The sequence below is a fragment of the Botryllus schlosseri genome, chromosome 1 (genome assembly GCF_051294905.1).
Source record: "Botryllus schlosseri isolate E-star chromosome 1, Bs_hap1, whole genome shotgun sequence".
Lineage (NCBI taxonomy): Eukaryota > Metazoa > Chordata > Ascidiacea > Stolidobranchia > Styelidae > Botryllus > Botryllus schlosseri.
Window position 1 is genome coordinate 40,932,122 of NC_137236.1, and position 22,054 is coordinate 40,954,175.

The following is a 22,054-nucleotide window of genomic DNA, read 5'->3' on the forward strand; positions in this document are numbered from 1 at the left end:
AAAACTCATATGTCAAACCGAGGTCATGGCCTATATTTATCGAAACAGATAATCTTAATGTACACATCACGCTTGACAATGAGAAATTACTCCACGCGATCTTGTTACAAATCAAACACTGTTAACTCCTCGGTTTTTATTTGTGTACGGTCGAAAATTGAATCCTAGCTATGCCCGACTGTATGCCGAAATAATATCGGAGTATACGTGAATTATGAGTCGGTAAATATTGAAAGCTAAAGGGTGTTTATTGAATTTTGTAATCAAAACAGTACATGTATGAAATTCGATTCTAAATGTAAGATCGATGCCCGAACCTTGTCGGCGTTGTAAGGGGTTGTTTGTGTAACCTGAGTTAAGTAAATTTACTTGACGTTGACAAGGTAGAGGCTCCTAATCACGTTTATCTGTATCTTTAACTGGTTTTGTATGTCTTGAGGCTGATGTATTGATGAAATCTCGCAAGTAATGACATGTAACTACTAGCTTTGACACAGTTTTGCTATGATACGGGATATGATTAATAACATCCGTGTCCGATTGAAAAATGTAGCGTTAGTATGTATGATTCTAAAACGACGATTGGTCATGAATGTGTCTAATCCAGGGTTTTGACTCGAGTCAAGTCGAGTCATTTTCAATTCAACATTTAGTCAAGTCCTAGTCAAAGTCAGTGGGTAGAGGGTCGAGTCTGAGTCCAAGTCATTATGTTCCCTGTTCAGTTTTCAGTTCGATACGGTTCAACCCACTTTTTCAACTCTGCTCTAGTGATATAGAATGGCTCACATTCATAATATCGTAATTTTCCTCACTCCGGACAGTTTCTGGCCATATTTTCCAAGTATCAGGACTGAAAGACGAAGTACCAATCATGTGGTGACTAACTATTCTTCGGAGTTACAAGGAAATGTCTGTCTTGGCCGTCCTAGTCTCGAGTCATATGACTTAGTTCGAGTCATGCACAATTTTGTTGCTGTTTATAACTAGCCCACAGTAGGCAAATTATTATTTACACCAGACAGATTACGGATGTACGATTATTGAGCTAAATTTGAACAGAAACTTTGGGGGTCTGCGTGGTCTGTCACTGTGCGAAAGGGGTCCGCGAAGACAAAAAGGTTGAGAACCACTACTGCCGAGAGTAGTTTTGTGGAACCGTGTGTTAGCTACGGCCAAACCTAACCCTAGCTGGAGGCAGCGATGCGCATCAACCGAGCGTCATGGGAAGCACTGTTAAATACTGTAATCGATGGTCATGGTGAACACACATCTGACACATGTATCACTAAATGCCTGATTTTACACATTCTTTTTTTGCAACTGACCTGAAAGTATGTGTTTACAAACGTAGCCATATTTTGGTTTGCCACTAATCGTTGTTTATTTGTAGAGGGTAACGTTGTTTGCGTTCTGGGTTGTGATACGTTATGGCCAATTTTGGAATGTGTACTTTCTCCATTAGGTTCCGAAGGATAATTTGAGTGCGGTTTGCCATGTGTTTGAAAATCCTGGCAACACCATATAGGCTACTATTGGAGCAATTATATCGTTATGTACTATTATAGCAACATTACGGGATGTAATATATGTAAAACTTAACGAGATGGGGTAATGCTATTTAGTTTTTCTTCTTTGTGCGCAATGCCTGCTTAAGCATTCCTGAAAACACTAATTTGCATAATTGAATAACATAATGGTATTGAAATAACCACAAATATTTTTGGCTGGCACCCGTCAGGGGTAATCGTCAGCAAATATTCTGGTTAATTTCGATATGAATATATTATCCAGTTATATACTGATGTTCTGTACCTCCAAGATTATTTTCAAGACTTTTTGACACATTAAGGCTGTAATTTCAAAATTTTGATTTCATTTTATTACTGCAATAATATCATTTGACGAACGGTGTGACTTCATCTATAAACTATTCTGCTATTTGAAAAGTTGACGATGATCGTTTTGACTTTGAAAGATCAAAATCTCAAGGAACTATTGTAAGTAAAGGCAGTTTACTTGAGAATGCCTACTCGTAAAAGTGTTTCTTACAGATTTAACGGGTTTTTACCATGCATATCCAATAGCAATCGGTATAAAAGCGAAAGTGGTCTTGATTATTTTGAGGAAGTTGCTTAAAACAACATGAGGTAGGCCAGTATGTCAATTGATCTACGCGCGCACTTTAGAATACGTGGCGGAAATACTTATTGCATTCATGCGTTACTCCATAGTATCTTTCTTTAATTCCAGAACTTTACTTCACCTGTGTTGGCGCTATTTGCTTATCCACAATACAACCCATGAACCCAAATATGTACTTATACCGAGCTTGAAATTTCTCCCCAAAAATGTGATACAGGCTTATGATGTAATGTTGTTTTGGTAAATCCCGTAGTAAAACACTCTTTATGAATAGAAGATTGTTGATGATTTGTAAATTTGTTCAAAACACTTTGTTTGAAGTACCGCGCCGTGGTTTTGAGCTCGATTATTACGGTATGCAGGAATGCACCTATTCTAGTGTACTGTGATTCTATGTAGCAGACTTGAATAACAAGATGATTATAGCTTTTTAATTATACCAAAATGCCGGGAATCCAATTCTAATCTCATATATGAAATGTTTTTATGGTCTAATTTTAATTTTAATCTAATTTCTGGTTTTCCTGCAAATGGAACAGGAGAATGGTGTAGTGCGATATGAGCCAAGCTTGGTTGTAGGCTAATTCCATTATAACTTAGCAATGGCTGTAATGCATGCCTCAGAATTGTCCAATATTTACAAACGTTGTTCTTTTTTTTCATTCTAGGTACATTAAAAAAAATTATATCGAAAAATTTCCAGCGGTTCAAAAGATAACGCGATTCAAAATTCTCTTGTCACTAGGTGGCGCTGCATGCAAATATTTTTTGCTTTAATAATGGTGGAGAATCAATTAAAATGTCTAATTATCCGATTCTGTGGCCAAGGACATGCAAAAATCAGCTTTTTCGCCCTAAACTCGAAGGAAAAAAGTTACTGATCAAAAAAATTATTGGGGGGGTGAGGACTTGAAAATCCATGTAGGATTCCGTTTCACACACAAAAAAATTATTGCGAATTGTACTTTGAAGCAACATGATTGTTAAAAAATCGAATTTTCAAATTAATCTCTATTCCACAACGAAATCACAAAAAAAATGTCTTTCAATTTCGTAATTGGTTATAATAGTAGTTACGGTGAGCAGCATTGCAATTTATTTTATTGTACCTACAATTAAAAAATGAACAGCATTTGGAAATATTGGACAGTTCTGAGGGTATGCATTACAAATGTCAAAAAATTTGCTAATTTATAATGGAATGAGTCTGTACAGACGTTTGTCGTTCTCGAACATATTAGGATTAACTTTGAATTTGATACGAAGTGAACGATTTTTGTTTTATTTCTTTCGTGAACTCTACTCTAAATTGAAAAAGAACTGTGCAGCTATAATTCTGATACTAATCTAATTGGGAAAAGCCAAAATTTTTTAGTTGATCAACTCTGCTACATATGGTCATCATGTAGTAACAGCTACACATTCATCAGTCAGAATCGACCCACGCTGTTATCACAAAGGCCAATGTAATAATTTATGTATTGTAGAAACGGCACTGGCATCATATTCTTTGTGGCGTCATAAAAGGTACGTGTCTGAGTCTTCCACTTCATTCATACTTTCATAATTTGTGATGCTTGCTTAGACTTGAAGCCTAATATCCGATTCAGAATCGAATCACTCAATTTTGGCCAGCACTAATTGTAGCACGGCAGAATTGAAATGAAAATGGGTTCCAGGTAGCATGGAGCATTATTAAATTCCTGTCTATTTACGAATTTTCCGAGTTGTTGACGGAATTTGTGAGAAAACAGATTAGCGTTATTGGCCCATAAGAAAAATGTAAACACCAACACAAAAGGGGCGATTATCGCGATTAAAATTCCCTCGCAGCATAGCGTAAACCGTTGCTCATTCAAGCGTGTTGTGATGAGCTTTTTTTCAATGAGATCGTGCTCGTGACATCACTATTGGCAAAATATCAACTCAAACGACAAGAAATAATCGCTAGGCCTGCTGTGTAGCAGGGTTTTAATGAATCGAGTCAGGTCTCGACTTGAGTCTCAATTTCTCGTCTACTCGAGTCATTTTCTCGAAATTTAAAATTGACTTGACTCTAGTCAATTTCTGCATTGACCGAGTCATATGACTCAAGATATTCTATGTTATTTGGTTCAATTCACATCTATGAAAAAAGACCCAAAAACCCGCTTGCACGAGAAAATCAGTATATTATGAATTCGAAATCATCCAATAGTTTCACAGAGGGGAATTGACTTGAACTCAATAATAAGCAGTGAACTCTATGACTTTGACTCGGGCTCGAGTCTCAACTTCATTACTCGGAGTCGCCCCATTACTTGCTGACTTGGACTCTGACTTGGCTCGGCGGTGAATTGAAAATGACTCGACTTGACTCGAGTCAAACCTTTAAAACTCAAATTGACTTGTGACTCAGAACCTTGTGACTTGGCTACAACCCTGTCTTAACCATAAACCCAACCCAAATACATTAATACATACATGCCAAGTTCCGTAGGCCTATATCACAATTCAATCTCATATTCATATTTGAATTTATTAATGCAATATCGATGTATCGCTTCATAATAGTAATAGGTATTGTGTTTCAAATGTCAAATTCACTGATTGCCTAATTCACCGCCATTGAAAAAATGTCAATCCATCTGTAAGTTCCTTGATAAAGTTTGAAATGTTAAAAGCGTTGTAATCCCGAACGCCGCTCTGAGTTAATATTACCACCCCTTGAATTATCGTGCATAAACACAACCTATTTCAAATACAAGTATTCATGAGAGATCATCTCTGGACTCGTGTGTATCAAAGTCTCAAAAACTGTTTTCGATGAAACACAGTCTTTCTGATCCAATTTGTGAATCTGTGTTTCGAAATCACGAGATTTCATTGGATTAGCATCATTACAAGATGATCTGTGTATATTATTAGCATCCAGAATATTTAACGAGTCTGTACTTAAGATTGCAATCGCCAGAGAAAGTCAGCCTACAAAGTTGTGTCTAAATCATCCTATCTTTGATATTTCGTAAACAGACGGCATGAATTATAATTCATTTTGTTCAGTCTAATCGTGTCTAAACATGAATTTTGGACGGATGTCGCACCCTGAAGGCTATAATTAAGTGTGCCTTGATATAATATCGGGTTTGTTGTTCACGAATTCAATAGATGTCCAAACAAGTACCCCTGTGTTATGATTATAATCACCTGGAGTGACCTTTTCTGCCTCTTACGCTTGTGTGTTTTGATGCAATGCAATATAGATTAACTAGATTTAAAAATGATAGGCTGATGGTGTATGTAATGTTCGTATTCCATTAGAGAAGAGACACAACCTTGTAAAAAAGCACACAATGAAACTGCTTTATTCTAGTGACATGTATCCATGCTAGAATCTCGAGCCGGTGAGATAGCGTAATGGTGGAGCTTCCGGCTTCTTGATCGGTAGGTCGTGGGTTCGATCCCCGGCCGGGTCAGACTTAAGACCTGATTAGTAACAGTGGTATCCATGACTTCCAAACTTGGCGCTCAGCAAGGGTAGTGCAAGACTTAGGAAGCCTTACAAGGCTATATCTGCACCTTTCTTGTCCAGCGGCATATGCACATCATGCACTCATTGTGCGCATATGCACAGATCGAGTGTATGTATATCATGAGTCGATGTATATATATACCATAAAAACGCCAAGGTCAAAACTAGACAACGTGCTATGCTATGTTGGTGATCGTCAAAATTAATTGCACTTGAAATCTTGGTAAGGGATAGAATAACGCTGATTCTAACACTGAAATTATTGCGCGTACACCAAAAATTGGCCAGTAACGAATCAGATCTACGTTTTTGGAGTGCTCAATAAATTTTGCCTCCTTTCTTATTGAATAGATTTCAATGTGATACTATTTATTTCTTTCACTTGTGAATTTGAAAAGAGGAAAGTAGTTTTAAAGTATGTTTGCAACACGTTTACGAGTGAAATTGTCTCAACAACTGGGGTTAATAGCCCCTCTATCATGCTAACTGAATGTATGTGAATATGCATCTACTTTTCAAACTGATAATTCATTGTACATCCACTCAAGTTTTTTTCGTCTGATCTCGATAAAATGCTTGAAATCTTGACCTTTTCTGTGTATAATTACGTATAATTATAAACCACAACCCGGGTTCAAATCTCTGCTATTGAAATTGCAGTATTAGATTACCTAAGTTTCAGGCATATTTCTAGGTCATTATCATGCTCGAAGTTGGGAACCGTGCACTTGACTACATATTTTTATGAAGAGAGTATTTTCCCAACCTCTCGTGAACTTGATATTTTTGAATTTGGCCTATCTCCAGACTGTAAAGTTTCTTCAGGAACGCGTTTTAGGATAACACTTCCGTTTGGCGTGGTTTATACCACGAGTAATCCACGCGCCGTAAAATGAAATCCTTTGTTCTTGCGATTTAGCAGGTATAATTTCAAGATGGTGTTTATGTATACGCAGTTAAGTGTTTACAGATTATCTGCTGGATAAAAGCGTTGCTAATGACTTGTGAAGTAAAGGTGTTGTCATCCGCTTTTAGAATGGTAGTACATTACTAGTTGCTGACGATTACCCCTGATGAGTGTTAGCCGAAAATATTCAGGTTTATTTCAATATGAATATACTATCCAGCTGTATATTGAAGTTCTGTACCTCCAAGAAGCTCTTTGGAATGGTAAAAGTGAATTAATGTCTCGGCAATTGAAGTCTGATTTAAGCATTTAAATGAAAGGGACATAATTATCAGATTTGCAATGACTCGAGTCGTGATTTTTTGTAACTCGATTTGACTCGAGTCATTTTTTCGAATGCGTAAAATGAATTGACACAAGTCAATTCTTGTATTGACTTGACTTGTTCTGAAGTCATTGTGCATGACACGAACCAAGTCATATGACTCGAGACTAGGACGGCCAAAACAGACATTCCATTGTAACTGGGAAGAATAGTAAAGTTACCACATTATTTCGTCTATCAGTCCGGATTGAACTGATAACTGAACAGTCAACATAATGACTCGGACTCGAGTCAAAACACTCGGACTCGACTCTCTACTCATTGACTTTGACTCGGACTTGACTCGGTGGTGAATTGAAAATGACTGGACTTGACTCGAGTCAAAACTATAAATGTGAGATTGACTTGTGACTAGGAACCTTGTGACTTGGTTACATCCCTTATAATTACTTGTTAACAAGGTACACCTTCGTTAAAGATGTAGGTAGATTTTTGGCCGAAATTCGGAACACAAAAGTTTTGATTTGAAAGACACATTTTTTCTCATTTTCGGTGACCAATCATTTAAAAGATTGTTCTGTCTCAACATCAGGGATGTAACCAAGTCGCAATGTTCTGAGTCACAAGTCAATTGGACTTGTATAGTTTTGACTAGGTCTAGAATCAAGTCGAGTCATTCTCAATTCGCCACCGAGACAAGTCCTATTCCAAGTCAGGGTCCGAGTCATAGTGTTATAACTCGAGTCCCGAGTCCAAGTCATTGTGTCTACTGTTCAGTTCCTAGTTCAAGTAAAGCTCAACTTACTTAAAAGTGAAACTATCGGGTGATATCGAAGGCCTCCAATTCATAATATACACATTTTCTCACTCTGAACATGTTTATTCAAATTGATCTAAGACATTTTATGGGTATTTTTTTCAAGTATCACTCGTGATACATGAGACTAAAGTCGACTCAATACAAAAATTGACTCAGGTAATTTGCCATTTTTGGGAAAATTCCTCGAGTTAAGTTGAGTCAACAAAGAATTATGGATCAAATCATTGCAATCCTGACCAACATACATGACATGTGTCGACTTTAAAAGACTATCAGAAAAAAAAGCATTTAAATACTTTCACCATTTATGAAAACTTCGTGAAACAATGATTCATGGTGCAGAAATTAAAAAGTAGTCGTCATAATATATTGGAAGTGGCATGTAATGAATAAATATCACCGAGCGTCAGATTTGGAAGAGATCCCAGATTAGCATGCATTAAGATATTACTGTTGCACACGAATGCTGTTATTGCAGTCTCAAATTCAACGCAATTGGTCAAAGTCTGTGTGCTATCTTCAGAATGGTATTATCATTTCGCATCATCTTAAGTTCGAGATAAATTGTCAATCATTGCCTCGCAAAATCTGGTTTTCGCGTATATTTTTGAAGCGTTGAACTCGATCAAAAGATAATCCCATGAATATACTCGAGTTTGCCGGTAGTTCAAAAAAAGGACGTCCCTGCTTGTCAGTCAAAACGTCTCCTTCAGCCGACGTAAATATCGTGATGTCAATGTTTGTAGAGATTCGCGTCGCGTCATTGTTGAGATATTTTATGCGCTGTGTTTTACACGTTGGAAATCCGGGATTAACGTTCTTAGATCGATCGCTGTGACGTACCTCAATTGTATAAGCTTTACCTAGCCTATAATCTGCTGTTTATAAGCTGGATTTGTGGAACCTTCCGATGTGTCACAGCTATGAATAACTTTTTGTCATCAATCAAAGCTACTACAAAAATATTTATTGTGCTGCAACAGACTTGGACCACTAGATAATTCTAGTTATCTAATTAAACTAATCACAGCGAATTCCCAGTAATCTAGCTCTGATCTAATTTGCAAAATGTTTCATTGCTGTAATTTTAATTCTAATTTAATTTCTGGTTTTCCTGAAAATGCCACAGGAAAACTGTATAGCCCGAAAGGAGCCAAGCATGCTGTACATACATTTGCTATTCTCATGCTCACGATAATAGGCGTTCAATATCAAAGTTCTCGCGAAATCTATAATTCTAGTCTAATTAGGAAAAAACTGTGTAGCTATAATTCTAATTGTAATCTAATTTGGAAAAAAAACGTGTAGCTATAATTCTAATTCTAGTTTAATTCGGAAAAAAAATGTGTAGGCCTAGCTATAATTCTAATTGTATTCTAATTTGAAAAAAAAAACTGTGTAGCTGTAATTCTAATTCAGCAAAATATTGTAATTATAATTATAATTTTAATCGAATCCGGAAAAATCGTGTAGCGATAATTCTAATTCTAGTCTAATTCAGAAAAAAATAGTGTCGCAATAATTCTAATCTAATTCGGAAAAGACTGCATAGATATAATTCTAATTCTAGTCTTATTCAGAAAAAAAACTGTGTAGCTATAATTCTAACTCTAATCAAATTCGGAAAAGACTGCATGGATATAGTTCTAATTCTAGTGTAATTCAGTAAAAAAAAAACTGTGCAGCTATAATTCTAATTCTAATCTAATTTGGAAAAATCTGTGTAGCTATAATTCTAATTCTAATCTAATTTTGGAATAAATCTGTGTAGCTATAATTGTAATGCTAGACTAATTCAGCAAAAACTGTGTAGCTGTAATTCTAATCTAATTTGGAAACACTGTAAATTTTATAGTTGTCCAATCTGTGCTGTGATTGTGGAACAGCACAACGAATTTTGACAGTCATTGTACTTGACATGGGCTTGCTACTCTTTTTAACGCTATAGGTCCTTTGAATATATCCGTAAACTATTTCCTCTTAAAAGAAATTTGCAAGAAAGACCCTTGCTTATGTATTCTGGGAAAGAGAAATATCTCGTTATAAACCACATTTCATGGCATCGTGTTTACGCAAGGGATATGGATGCTAGCAAGCCGGCTTTAGATATTTAACCGGTGAATTCCTTTCTTAAGGTATGCTTTAGAACTTGAACTTTGAAACAATAAGTTTCCGTCAAGGTACAATCGTTTCCTGGAAAATGGGCTGAGAATTTGAAATTTTTGTTTACTGGCGTCTGAATACCGTGCTCTTTAGCGGGTATTCGGGGATGTGCTATTTTCTATTGCTATCAAGAATGTAAGGTTTAAATCTGAACGGGCACCACGCCCTAAATATGATGTGGTCTCAAATTTTAACCGACCGTGTGAAATACATTTTGGAAACGTCCATTTTATTCAGAAAGCAAAATGTGCAACTAGAGCTAGAATGAGAACCACTCACTCTACAAAATCTGTAACTAGAACTAGAATATTCACTTTTCAAAATCAGAAACTAGAAATAAAAAATTTTCGAAATGTGCCCCTTCGAATTCAACTTTGAAATCCAAATTCGATAGATAACGCCCCGAAAATTTCAAAACCCTACACAGCAAAAGCGGAATCACATGTAAGAGTCACATTTTTAACAGGTCAACACGTGGTGGCGCCAGTATGACGCTGCAAAGCATAAAGTCATCCCGGAAATGAACGATCTTGCGCATTGGCTAAAGAGCAACATACCCGCCGACGTGGCCAAACCTTCAATAGTTCACGGAGATTTTTCAATCGGCAATATCATGTTTCATCCGACAGAGGTAGTATGGAAGCTGTCAGAGACAGTAGCTGGTGTCTGCCACAACAACATGGGCATCACATGTCAAAATTTGTGGCTATGCCTTTATGGAAATACCTGGGCAAAATCGAGTACCTATCAGAATGGTTCGATTAGGCGTCGTTGTTAAAGATTATTTGCTATCTTTTTAACCATGCATTTCTCATTGCACTTTATGACAATGTTGCGGCCGATTACGTCTCCACAGATACATCATTTCAGTAACGTGCTTAGCTTTTTACTACGTATTTTGTATGCTGCGATACAACTAATCAAGGTTTCAAGGCTTTTAAGGTGGAAAATAGTATCGTGGCTCAAATTTTCTTTGATAAATTAACTCTAATAAGTAGGGCGATTTTGATTTTGACTTAAAAAATCAGAGTTTTTACATTTTTCGACCGCAAAAACTTCATTTTGACCAAATTTTGACCTTGTGTATGTAAATTAGGTGTTTTATCACATAATTTTAAAATTGCACTACTTATCTTCATTTCTGGTTGGAACTGTCTGTCCTTACGAAGCAGTTTGGCCTGAAAAAACTTTTTTGACTTGAAAACTGACCAATTTTTACTATGAAAAAAAATTTTTTTTTTGACAAAATCTGAAGAATTCCAGTAGCTACATCACTCATTATGGTAGAAATAATCGAAATTTGTTGTAGTACAACAACGAAATATACTTTCCTACAATCTCGGGTAGAAAATGTCTGTCCTTACTAAGTAGCTTACCAAGAAGCTAGAGAAGTTGAACGTACACTGCTTGCGACACACCGTGTTACTTCATTCTGACAATGTTGTTTACATCGCAATTTTTCATCATGCTCTTCATAATATAAGAACCAAAGCCCACGCACTCTAGCCTTAGTTACGATATTGCTGTAGCATATTGAGCATGTCACCATGTCAACCTGTTTGTTCATTTGAATGTTTATGATTCACAATGAGCAGACAACATGCCGTCTTGCCGGTAGGCCTATAATGTAGGCTGCAAGCTGTAAAATGTCAAATGATAAGTTTACCGACAGTGCAAACATCTACGATACAAACAGAATGCAGGTTGCAAAAAAAATTTGACTTTTTAAACAATTTTGACAATTTTTTGACCTAACGCTACAATTTTGACAAAATTTTGACTTCTTTTGACTTTTATTTCATTTCAGAACAAAGTCTTGTGCGTGCTCGACTGGGAACTGTCTACGCTTGGCGACCCGCTGGCCGATATCGCATACTTCTGTATGCCCTACTATCTACCGCAAGAACTTTTGCAAGCCAGCTATAGAATAGAGTAAGTTAGATACAAATCAATTCAATTTATTGCTAAAATTTTCATCATTTCAATACACCGACAGATAGCGATACAATGAAAAGATAGGAAGGTGTCAAAACGACTTGGAGTAGTCTTTGAAATCAGACACCCCCCTTGGCCTAGGCCATGTAAAAAGGAGGCATGGTTGTAATGACTCGAGATTTCCTGATGACTCGACTAGACTCGAGTCATTTTCTTAAAATACGGAAAGGACTCGACTCGAGTCAATCTGTGTATTGATTCGACTTGGACTCGAGTCATTGCGCATGGCTCAAACCAAGTCATATGACTTGAGACTCAGACGGCCAAGACCGACATTTCATTGTAATTTCGAAGAATAGTAAAGTAACCGCACTATTGGGTTTTCGTCTATTGGCACTTGTACTTGAAAATGCGACCAGAAACTGCTAAAAGTGAGGAAAATTGGTATATTTTAAATACGAACCATGCGAAATCGCCAAACAGAGTTATAAAAATTGGTTTTGACAAGACTTTAACTGGAATCTGAGCAGTCAACACAATGACTTGGACTCGAGTCATAATACCATGACTCGGACTCGTCCCTCTGCTCGCTGACTTGGACTCGGACTTGACTCGGTGGTGAATTGAAAATGACTCGAGTCAAAACTGTAAAAGTTGAATTGACTTGTGACTCGGTTACAACCCCGATGCACTCTGAATAAAAAGTAGAAGAAGATATTATAAAAATATTATAAAAAAAGGTGGTATTGGTCGGAAGGCGAGATCGATATGTCAGGTCCAGTGAACTTGGGGGCTGACTTGTATTGATTCAGTAGAAATTGTTTGTATTTCGACTTGAATGAGGACATGATCGACGACTGTATGATAGCCTACTGTTCCACACTGCAGGTCTGGCATATTTGATAGAGCGATGATCTTTTACTCGCACCTTGTTGGTATAAAAATTACTTTTCTTCTTGTTCTTAGATAAGAATTAGCATTTAGGAATAGATTAGAATAAATTACTGCCAATTCAGTCCAATTAGACAACTTGAAATATCTAGTTGTCTAAGTCTGCTATGTCATTTCTACGTGCTGCGCCACTTAGCTAGCAGGAAACCACTTGATATATACAAGCCCTTCGCCTTGTTTCCAGCAAGGACCTTGGTGTAACCCGCAATACATACTCCCATATCAAAACAGCATAGCTGTAATATGACACCGCAAGGTACGAATTCAATTCTTCTAACAAAACTCTTCAAGTGAATACCAATTGGAATTTGATTCTGTAAAAAGCTCTTGGCTGCCCTCTAGAGTGGCTTACTATACCCTTTCCAGTTGTGGTTTATAATTATGGGTTTTGAAGAATTTCTTGGAGGCACAGAACTTCAATATACAACTGAATATATATTAATATTGAAATGAACCCGAATATTTTCGGCTGACACTTGTCAGGGGTAATCGTCAGCAACTAGTAGAGAATTTAAAAGAACATTGTATGGCAACAATTGTATCACCAAACATGACCTGGCAGTTCGAAAATTTTTAATTTCTAAATGCAGTGCAAAACTTTCTTCTCTAATAGCAATACTTCGGAAAGTTCAGGCAACCTAACAATTTTACAAGGTAGCCAGTGAAATTTGAAATAACAGTATTTTCATCAGCCATAGTGTACAGTGCCTGGCATTTTTACGAAATATTGTATGCAATATTTCAAATTCTTACGTTTCGTGACATTTTTAGAGACCTACTTATGCCATAATCGTTTGCGTGCAGACAACTTTGTCCATTTATTGGAAATTCATATTTATTCTAAAGATGACATTGTCTACCATCACGCAGTATTAATTTTCAAGTGGTTTAAGGATATTGGACTTGTTACAATCTCAATAGTGTGTCACTTTACAAGCGTTGTTGTTTATTGCAATATAAAATTCCGTGAAACAGAGGATATTGTCCACCGTCACGCAGGGTTAATTTTCAAGTGCGTTCAAGACAATTAGACATGTTACAATCTCAATAATCCATAGCATCACCATGGTTGCTTGTACAGTAAATTAGACCAAGCCTTGTTTATGGAATACAAAAATAAATTGTGCGCTCACCCATTTGAATTCATGCTCGTATTTTGTGGTGGTGAATATGTGCTAAAATTATTCAAGAATTTGGTTTTCCACATTAATCTGTCTGCAGACAAGATTATGGTTTATTAATGTGTTTGGATGTTTACACTTGAAGGAAAAGCTTCAAGTTCAAAAGCTATTTCCGTGATAGACATTTTAGTATAGGCTACTTTAGCCGACCCCAGATTTAAGATTTTAATAAACATTGCAATCCGAGTTAATCAAAAGGTGTGCTGTAATGTGTGTGATTGACAAATTGTCGAGATTACACAGATATTGTCTGAATGTTTTCACGTATTCACAATGCTACACAATCTTATGGTGTTTTTTAATGTCACTGAGAATTGCTTCAAATAAATGACGGAAATTGGCTAATATTTTGACTAATTTCATTTGCAATTTCATGCTCAACTTGCCTTAGAAGTGTTATTACAAAATTTGCCTGAGGAAAGATATATTCTAAGTTTTTTTGCGGGCTGATTTAGCTCCACAACTGCGCATTTTTCTTCAAATGAGATTAGAATTGGAATTAAATCACAGAAACATTTCACAAATTAGATTAGGATTACATTACCGGCATGTAACTCTAGATTAGTCTAATTGTTCTGCCTCTGTGTAAACGACATAATATTTTTATCAAGCCTTCGCGCAATCAATTTTAATGTGTTTGTCAAATCATATTACATAATACTAGTGTGGCAATCAGCCTTATGGTGTTGTCCCTAAACTACGCATATACACACAAATTAATACCCTATGCATACGCAGATGATCGTACAGTCATAAATATTTAACCTTAAAATTCTAACTGACGTAATAGGGACCTAATCTGTGATTGAATATTTTGTGATTTGCGTAATGTTGTCATGTTTCCCCAAAATCAAAGCACTATCTTGACGTGAGGTTATGTTTGACTTGCTGTTTTTGGAAGTAATTAAACAGCTTGAGCAGTTGTACCAATCTGTCCCGATAGGAAATATGATTGGCAGCGTATTTTATTTCGAAAATATTTTCTATTGATTTTTTTTGTGTCTTCATAATGACCTGCTAGGTTCAATGTACTTTGGTGTGGGTGTGACATATGTTTTCTGTAAGGTATTGTAATTTTAAGAGTAAAAAAGAGTGAGTAATAATAATAGCAGATATGTATCATTTGTTGTGTCCAAGGCAGGGATTTGTCTTGATATTTTTACTTGAAACCGTCAATTTTTCGATAATCTGGGTGAGAATACACAATGTCAGTTTGTTTTGACAGTAATTTTCACAGAGAATTTCTACCCAAAATTCCTGGACAACTCTGAAACACTCTTGGGTCAATATGTAATTCTAGTGGTTTAATCAGACTAATTAAAGTGAAACGCGGAAAAATAAGGGGTGAAAAGTTTTCATGCTCTAATCTAAACTAGAATCTAATATCTGTAAAATTTCTAGGTGTTAATCTGTGCTTTGAAGTATTCACATCTACTAGTGCTACAATTTTTTTTTATGCGAGTAATATCAATTTCATATTTTTACGGTACTTATCTCTTCTTACTTGCAAATCAACGAATGTACTTTTATTAGCACATTGTCTAACTGAATAAGTTGTTAACAAAACTTGACCTTGAAAGACTAGACACATCCTGATTCCAATCGTATGAAGCCAAGACATACTTCCACTTCTTATTTAGTTTGAGTACTGCGGTGCTTGGTTGGTGTTGTTAGAGTTATTGCTTGGAAGCCAAATGCCATGTCATAGGTGTAACATTGAGATACAGATAATTAATACATGACATAACTCTTTGTGATGCAAATCAAAGAGAATAGAACCAAACTAGAAATAGTTTGTAGCAAGCTTTTTAAATCCCTATTTTCATTTTGCATAATACTTGATGAAAGCTGCTACCGTATATAAAATTCATTCAGACAGCTTAAAACATCATAATACTTAAATTATGGGTATTTAGGAAACTGTGAAAAAAGTTGCGAAAGTTGCAATAACTTGCCCTAGTGATCACAATTGTCTTTGAATTTGAGTTGAATCTGCGTAGATTTAGTATTCCACAGACCACTGATTTGAATTAAGACTTTTTTACCATCACAGTCGTTACAGTTACTGTATTTTGATATGACGTGTTAACCGGACAGCAGCGCAAATAGAACTGTAGGAGAAATAGCTCCTTGTCACTTGAAATCGATTTTACGCCAATTTCTCTCCGTGATGCCAAGTAGCTTAAGTAGGTCGGAGTATGTTGACTTAAGAGTGAGGTCAGAAAGATAAATCCAATCTCCTTTGAAATAAGGTCTTTGTACAGTGTTTCCAATTGTGTTACTCGAAGTTTTGAATAAATTTGAGTGGTATTACTTCACGCATTTCGAGTGCGATACATCCTTACAATATACAGTGTTGTAGCCTAATTTCGTACACTATTAATAGGTTTTGGATCATTGGGAGGGGTTATCTTCAGTAAATTGTGTGAAGTAGGCCAACACCCAAGAGTTTGTCTCTCTAGAATTTTTTTCCTCGTTATTTAATTGAAGGCATTGGCAAAATCGAGTGAAAGCAGGGAATATAATGCCTCTATTTATTGATTTCATTCTGATTTAACTAGTGTGTTACCATGGCTACTGTCTTTGTTACAAGTAAAAAGTCCTTTGTAGGTTATATCGTCAATTTTTTCATAAAACAATTTTCTGATGGACAGATTCCTTCAACTATGCTGTTCCCATTATATCATTCTATAGTCCTACCACATTAACAAGGCAAACAGATTTGAGGTTGGGCAGAAAAATGCCAAAAACTATAGTTTCATAGTCTATGTCAGTTATGTGAATTCGTGTTTGTAAGGGCATACGACGCATACCACAATACTTTATATTATAAAACAACATTACTGGAGCTCTTAGAGTGCAATATTAGCAGTGTAATCATGCACTTACCTCTAAGACATGGGTAACAGAGGGTTTTTTCATTGAAAGCCTCGTAATATTCAAAATTTACTTTTCAAGGCACACATAATGGATTATTTATCTAGTAGTTGACCAGATGTGACATTACAAGACAAAATAATAACAAAATTCTTATTGTTGCTGGATCCCATGGATAATTGGTTTTCGATGTCATTTAAATTCATATATGATGTACAAATTCTTTTTAAAAGTGTATTATTTCGCAATTATTATATTTTATTCACGATGTTGCTAGTTGATTCATCATTTGGGATGAATTGGTGGTGTAATGAGCAAGAATTACTTAGTGTCTCATCTTAAGCGTGTCACAGTGTGTCTCATCTTACCCTCAAATGGTGGTAAGTTAAGACATTTGAGCAAGGAATTTTGAGGGCCAAGAAATCCATAAGTATGTTGTTCAATATAACTAAAAACAGAGTCATGAATAGTAGGGACCACAGGCTTTCCATTGGTACCAAAATTAATCCTCAGAAGACAACACTCTTTGAGTGGCGTTGAAATATCAGAAAAGTGTCTCATCTTGGCCTCCTCCCCCTATATTCATATTGAAATGAACCCAAATATTTTCGGCTGACACTCGTCAGGGGTAATCGTCAGCAGGTAGTACAGAATTGGAAAGAACATTGTATATCAACAGTCGTATCCCAAAATATGACGTCACCAGCAGAAATTTCAAATATGAGAGTGTTCAATGTACTATTTTTAGGTGGTACGCGAACTAAAAGACTATTTATGGATTCCGAATCTTGACATATTTCAATCAATAGTTCAAAGAGATGTAGGCCTGCCGATAGATGACGTTTGAGATTATTGTTATTTTTGCTATCCACTGTGAACACTTCAATAAAATTCTGGGTCAAAAGTTAACTGCTACTCGAGTCACCTTAAGATCTAATCATCCAGGTGCGTGTCCTTGAAAAGTGTGTGCGGTTTCGTGTGTTCCCCTTACTTGACATTGTGGCTAACCATCACGTGTAAAACTTTAGATAATAACAGCATAGAGGAATTATAATATCACTTAATACCAGACTTTGGCAGCTAGCTAAATCTAGTTGTCTATTTAGACTGATTAAATAAATTGAAATGTCCGTAATCAAATTGTAATGTAATTTGTGAAATGCTTTATTGCTCTAATTCTAATTATAATCTAGTTTGTGAAATGTTTCTATGCCCTCGTTTTGATTCAAATCTAATTTAATTTGGAAAAACCTGTCTAGCCATAACGCTAATCCTAGTGTAATTTGACAAAAACTTAAGCTATAATTCGTATTCCGATCCAATTTAGAATGTTGATTATTGCATTACCCACCTTCCCCGAATTTTTGTGCATTGAAAGAAGTTTATGGATGTTTATACATCCTTTACCAATGGAATTTTCGAGAGACCCTTGGCGGTACTGTACAATTGTATATATATTCATATTGAAATAAGCCTGCCAGTGTTAATCGTCAGCTACTGGTGGAGATTTCAAAACAGTTATATACCAGTGTATCAAAAAATCCATATAATCGAATTTTTAGTGCCGATGACATCATATTTGGAAATACGATAGTTTATATCAATGTTCTTTCCAATTGTCTGCTAGTTACTGACGATTACTGCCCCAAAGATATTCGGTTTTATTTCAATATGAGTATATTATGCAATTGTACGCTGGTAACGAAATTTTCGCTCTTAACTTGTTGGCCATTCTGCATATTTGTAGAGTAATCAGGGGGCTGTCGGTAAAAATATATGTGATGCATTGTCTTGAAAACTACCTTTTCAAACTACCCACTAGTTCTACTTTGGTAGCGCCAGTGAATACTTGACCTCCTGTGACATATTGTAGTATTAATGGTAATTTGCGAAAAACCAAGTATTTGAAATAGTATTGAAGATTTGTAGGGTGTTTTTTGTCTAAATGGAACCTTGTGTTCGAATTGAGACAGGTCAAAATCGAATACATATCCATTCCGCCTTTTTTGCTGTTAAAATTAGATTCTTTTCTGTTTACAGCCTGAATGAGATTATTTCGGAAGAAGAAATTGTGCGTCACTACTGCAGGGCGAGAGGAATCTCTTATCCGTTGCCCAATTTCGAGTTTTACAAGGCCCTCGCTTGCTTCAGACTGGCGTCAATCCTACAAGTATGTGTTACTCTTGTTTACCGTTATTTGCGGACCGAAAATTTGTTTTATTTCAAAATTTTTTTTTTTTTAATTTATTGTGGTAATTTTTGTGAGCTATTCACTTCAAATTACGAATTCTCACTGCTAGGGAGTGTACAGAAGGTTTCTGCGTGGCAATTCGAGTCAAGATTCTGCAAAATTTGTCGAGACAACCATTCAACCGATGGCGTCCGCTGGATTGAAAGTAGCATTAAGGTTTGTGAAACACACAGGTTTTCAAGTTATTGAATGCAGTACTGCTTGCCAAATGCTTTAGGTTTAGTGTAACAAGAGTCATTCAATTATAATATAAATCTGGTTTCGATATTGCCAAAAATGATGAAAAAAAGTCCTCAAGATAGCCCAAGTATAGCCACAATATTGTATAATCACTAGGGTGATTTCTTTTGAACTATAATACGATAGATTTTGACCTGAAAAATGAAAAATCTGATATTTTTTCACATTAAAACTTCTTTTTTACCAAATTTTGACCTAACGTTTGTAAATTAGGTGTTATCCCACATAATGTTCGAATTGTACTACTTATCTTCATTTCTGGTTGGAACTGTCTGTCCGAACGAAGTGGTTTGGCCTGAAAAAACTTTTTTGACGAATATTTACATGAAAAAACTTTATTATAACTAAGTCTGGACCTATGAAGAATTCCAGTAGTTACATAACGCATTATGGCGGAAATATTTCAGTAGGATGCTGCGGTACCTTGAGCATAACACCATGTCAGCCTATTTGTTTCATTCGGCCATTTATGTTTCACAATAAGCTGATAATCGACCGTCTACAACGGTAGGCCTATAAAGTAGGCTACAAGCTGTAAAATCTGTAATGATAAGTTTAACGACAGTGCAATCATCTACGATACAAACAAAAAATTAGGATTTATTTCAATATGAATGTGCTATGCAATTGTATATTGAAGTTATGTACCTCCAAGCAGCTCTTAAAACTAGGACAACGCAAAAAAACAATAGCTAGTTGAGTGTTCTCGAGTCGAGTCATTACAGCCCTGATACAAATATAACTAATGATTCATATCTGAAATCATTCGATTACACAAAAAATGCTCATAACGACTTTATGCCGCATTGAAATATGTCACTCAGATCAGTTACTTTGACAAGATATTATGAAGATTAATGGATTTCGTAAATGGTCTCATTGCGTCACGATCACATCGATTGAAATTTCCGTGAAATGTATTGTTTTGAAATCAAATGTGCCGTGAACAGATCCTTTCTGGGAATGCATTGTTCGGTAACGATCCTTGTACGATAGTGTTCCGCGCTTCGTGAACAACTTCATTATCTGATATGATATCATCATAAATTATACTTTGAAAGATATGTTCGAAAATCTACGAATTTTCACTTCGATTGAATCTGCAAGAATCAGCTAACCCCAAATTTCCGTCTATGCACAAAAACTATACCTCGTTACCAGGACGATTGTTTTTACCAAAAAAACGAAGGATTTTGTACATAAAAAACATAATTTTGACCTTGTGTGTGTAAATTAAGTGTTTTCGCACATCATGTTGTTAGGATTTGGTTGGAACTGTCTATCCTTACGAAGTAGTTTGACATGAAAAAGCTTTTTGACACATAAACTGACGAATTTTCACATGAAAAAAACTTTATGTTAACGAAATCTGGACCTATGAAGAATTCCAGTAGTTACATCACCATTATGAGTGAAATAATTAAAAACTACTACACTAAAAGCTTTCCTATATCGCTGCTTTTAGTCTACTTAGTAAAACCATGCTGTTTTTTTCACGAATTCGCGTAGATATGCATTTTTGGCGATCATTTATGGGGTAAAATATGTGAACCTGTTGAAACTTGACTACTATGTCTACAAATTCCAGCCACAAGTAGAGTGTGCTGTGTTGTTTTGAAAGCTAATACCCATTACTTTGTTCCAGCTGATTCACAGATCGCTTTAGACACGGTTTTACATCAAAGTATTTTGAAATTCTTGCGGTGTGGTTAATCGTGTTTTGGGAACTTGAGGCACGTGCTACTGCTTGTGGCATGACAGATTAGAATCTTTCTCTTTTGATTTTACCCCGATGACTCACAGGTATAGTAGCTGTATGGATCCACCCGTTAATTTATTGCTTTTATCAGGTCAGAGATCTGAAACAAGACTCTACCCTGAAATTACCAATGAGGACGATTAACCTTATCAAGAAATCTAACAGACCGTGGTTAGCAAGGATTTTTGTTGGACATAGACTTGTACAAACTATACTATCAAAATGTGCAACTAGAACTAGAAATACTCAGTTTTCATAACTCACGACTAGAATTAAAACTAGAACCAACGACCTTTTGAAAAATGCACAAATAACTAACAAAAACACGACTAATTTGTTTCATTTAGGGAGCAAACCATTCATTTTTATTTTATCGGGATCGGGATCCACACTGTATATGAACATGAAATGGGACGGTTTTCAACCTCCAAAATCAACTCACTTTTCAAAATACGATGGGTTTTCGAGGCAATTTTTCATGATATTTTATACCTCTGACTGTGAATTTCAGATATCCAATAACATCATTTCATACACAATGTACGCTAGCTGCCTGATCTGTTGAAAAAATCCCCTGAAATCTTCAAATATTTCCGCGGTACAGGTGTAGGCTATATCCGGTTTGTAATCCTTTGTTGTTTAAGACGGCAGTAACATTTATGCTACACACTGAGCTTTCTATGACATCACAGCATTTTGAATGCTCTTTCTTGGCTCGGTTAAGCCAACATTATCTCAGGACATAGCCCACTGTTTACACAAATATTCTTTCGCTAAGTTTCATGACGATATATTTACAAGCTCACGGTGCGCGGTAGCGCTAATGTCATGTATTATAGGTGCATTATGCTCTATTGTTAGTTTTAGTTGATACAGGGGACCTCGCTACTATAACAACTTCCTAGTTGGCTATTGTAGTCATCGGCTAGGTGAACAATACCATGCCCCGCTGTGGTCTGGTTAGTGTTGATATTGTAATTTTAAGTTCATAT

The 22,054-nt window shown here is 36.0% G+C and overlaps 2 protein-coding genes and 2 long non-coding RNA genes across 6 annotated transcripts in view; 3 read left to right on the forward strand and 1 right to left on the reverse strand.

Moving 5' to 3' along the window:
* LOC145436382 (protein bicaudal C homolog 1-like) overlaps positions 1-22,054 on the forward strand; it is a 788,516-nt gene that overhangs the window by 523,719 nt on the left and 242,743 nt on the right. The gene's annotated exons all lie outside the window — the stretch shown is intronic.
* Positions 1-22,054, reverse strand: part of LOC145436956 (uncharacterized) — a 416,296-nt gene that overhangs the window by 147,737 nt on the left and 246,505 nt on the right. The gene's annotated exons all lie outside the window — the stretch shown is intronic.
* The window catches only part of LOC145437004 (uncharacterized), a 214,972-nt gene that overhangs the window by 40,990 nt on the left and 151,928 nt on the right, over positions 1-22,054 (forward strand). The window lies entirely within an intron of this gene.
* The window catches only part of LOC145449788 (acyl-CoA dehydrogenase family member 11-like), a 40,560-nt gene that overhangs the window by 5,925 nt on the left and 12,581 nt on the right, over positions 1-22,054 (forward strand). For all 3 annotated transcript variants that reach the window (XM_080328234.1, XM_080328229.1, XM_080328221.1), the window contains exons 5-8: positions 10,335-10,499; positions 11,676-11,800; positions 18,853-18,982; positions 19,113-19,219. In XM_080328234.1, the coding sequence (XP_080184360.1) occupies positions 10,335-10,499; positions 11,676-11,800; positions 18,853-18,982; positions 19,113-19,219 (527 nt within the window). The remainder of the gene's footprint in view (positions 1-10,334; positions 10,500-11,675; positions 11,801-18,852; positions 18,983-19,112; positions 19,220-22,054) is intronic.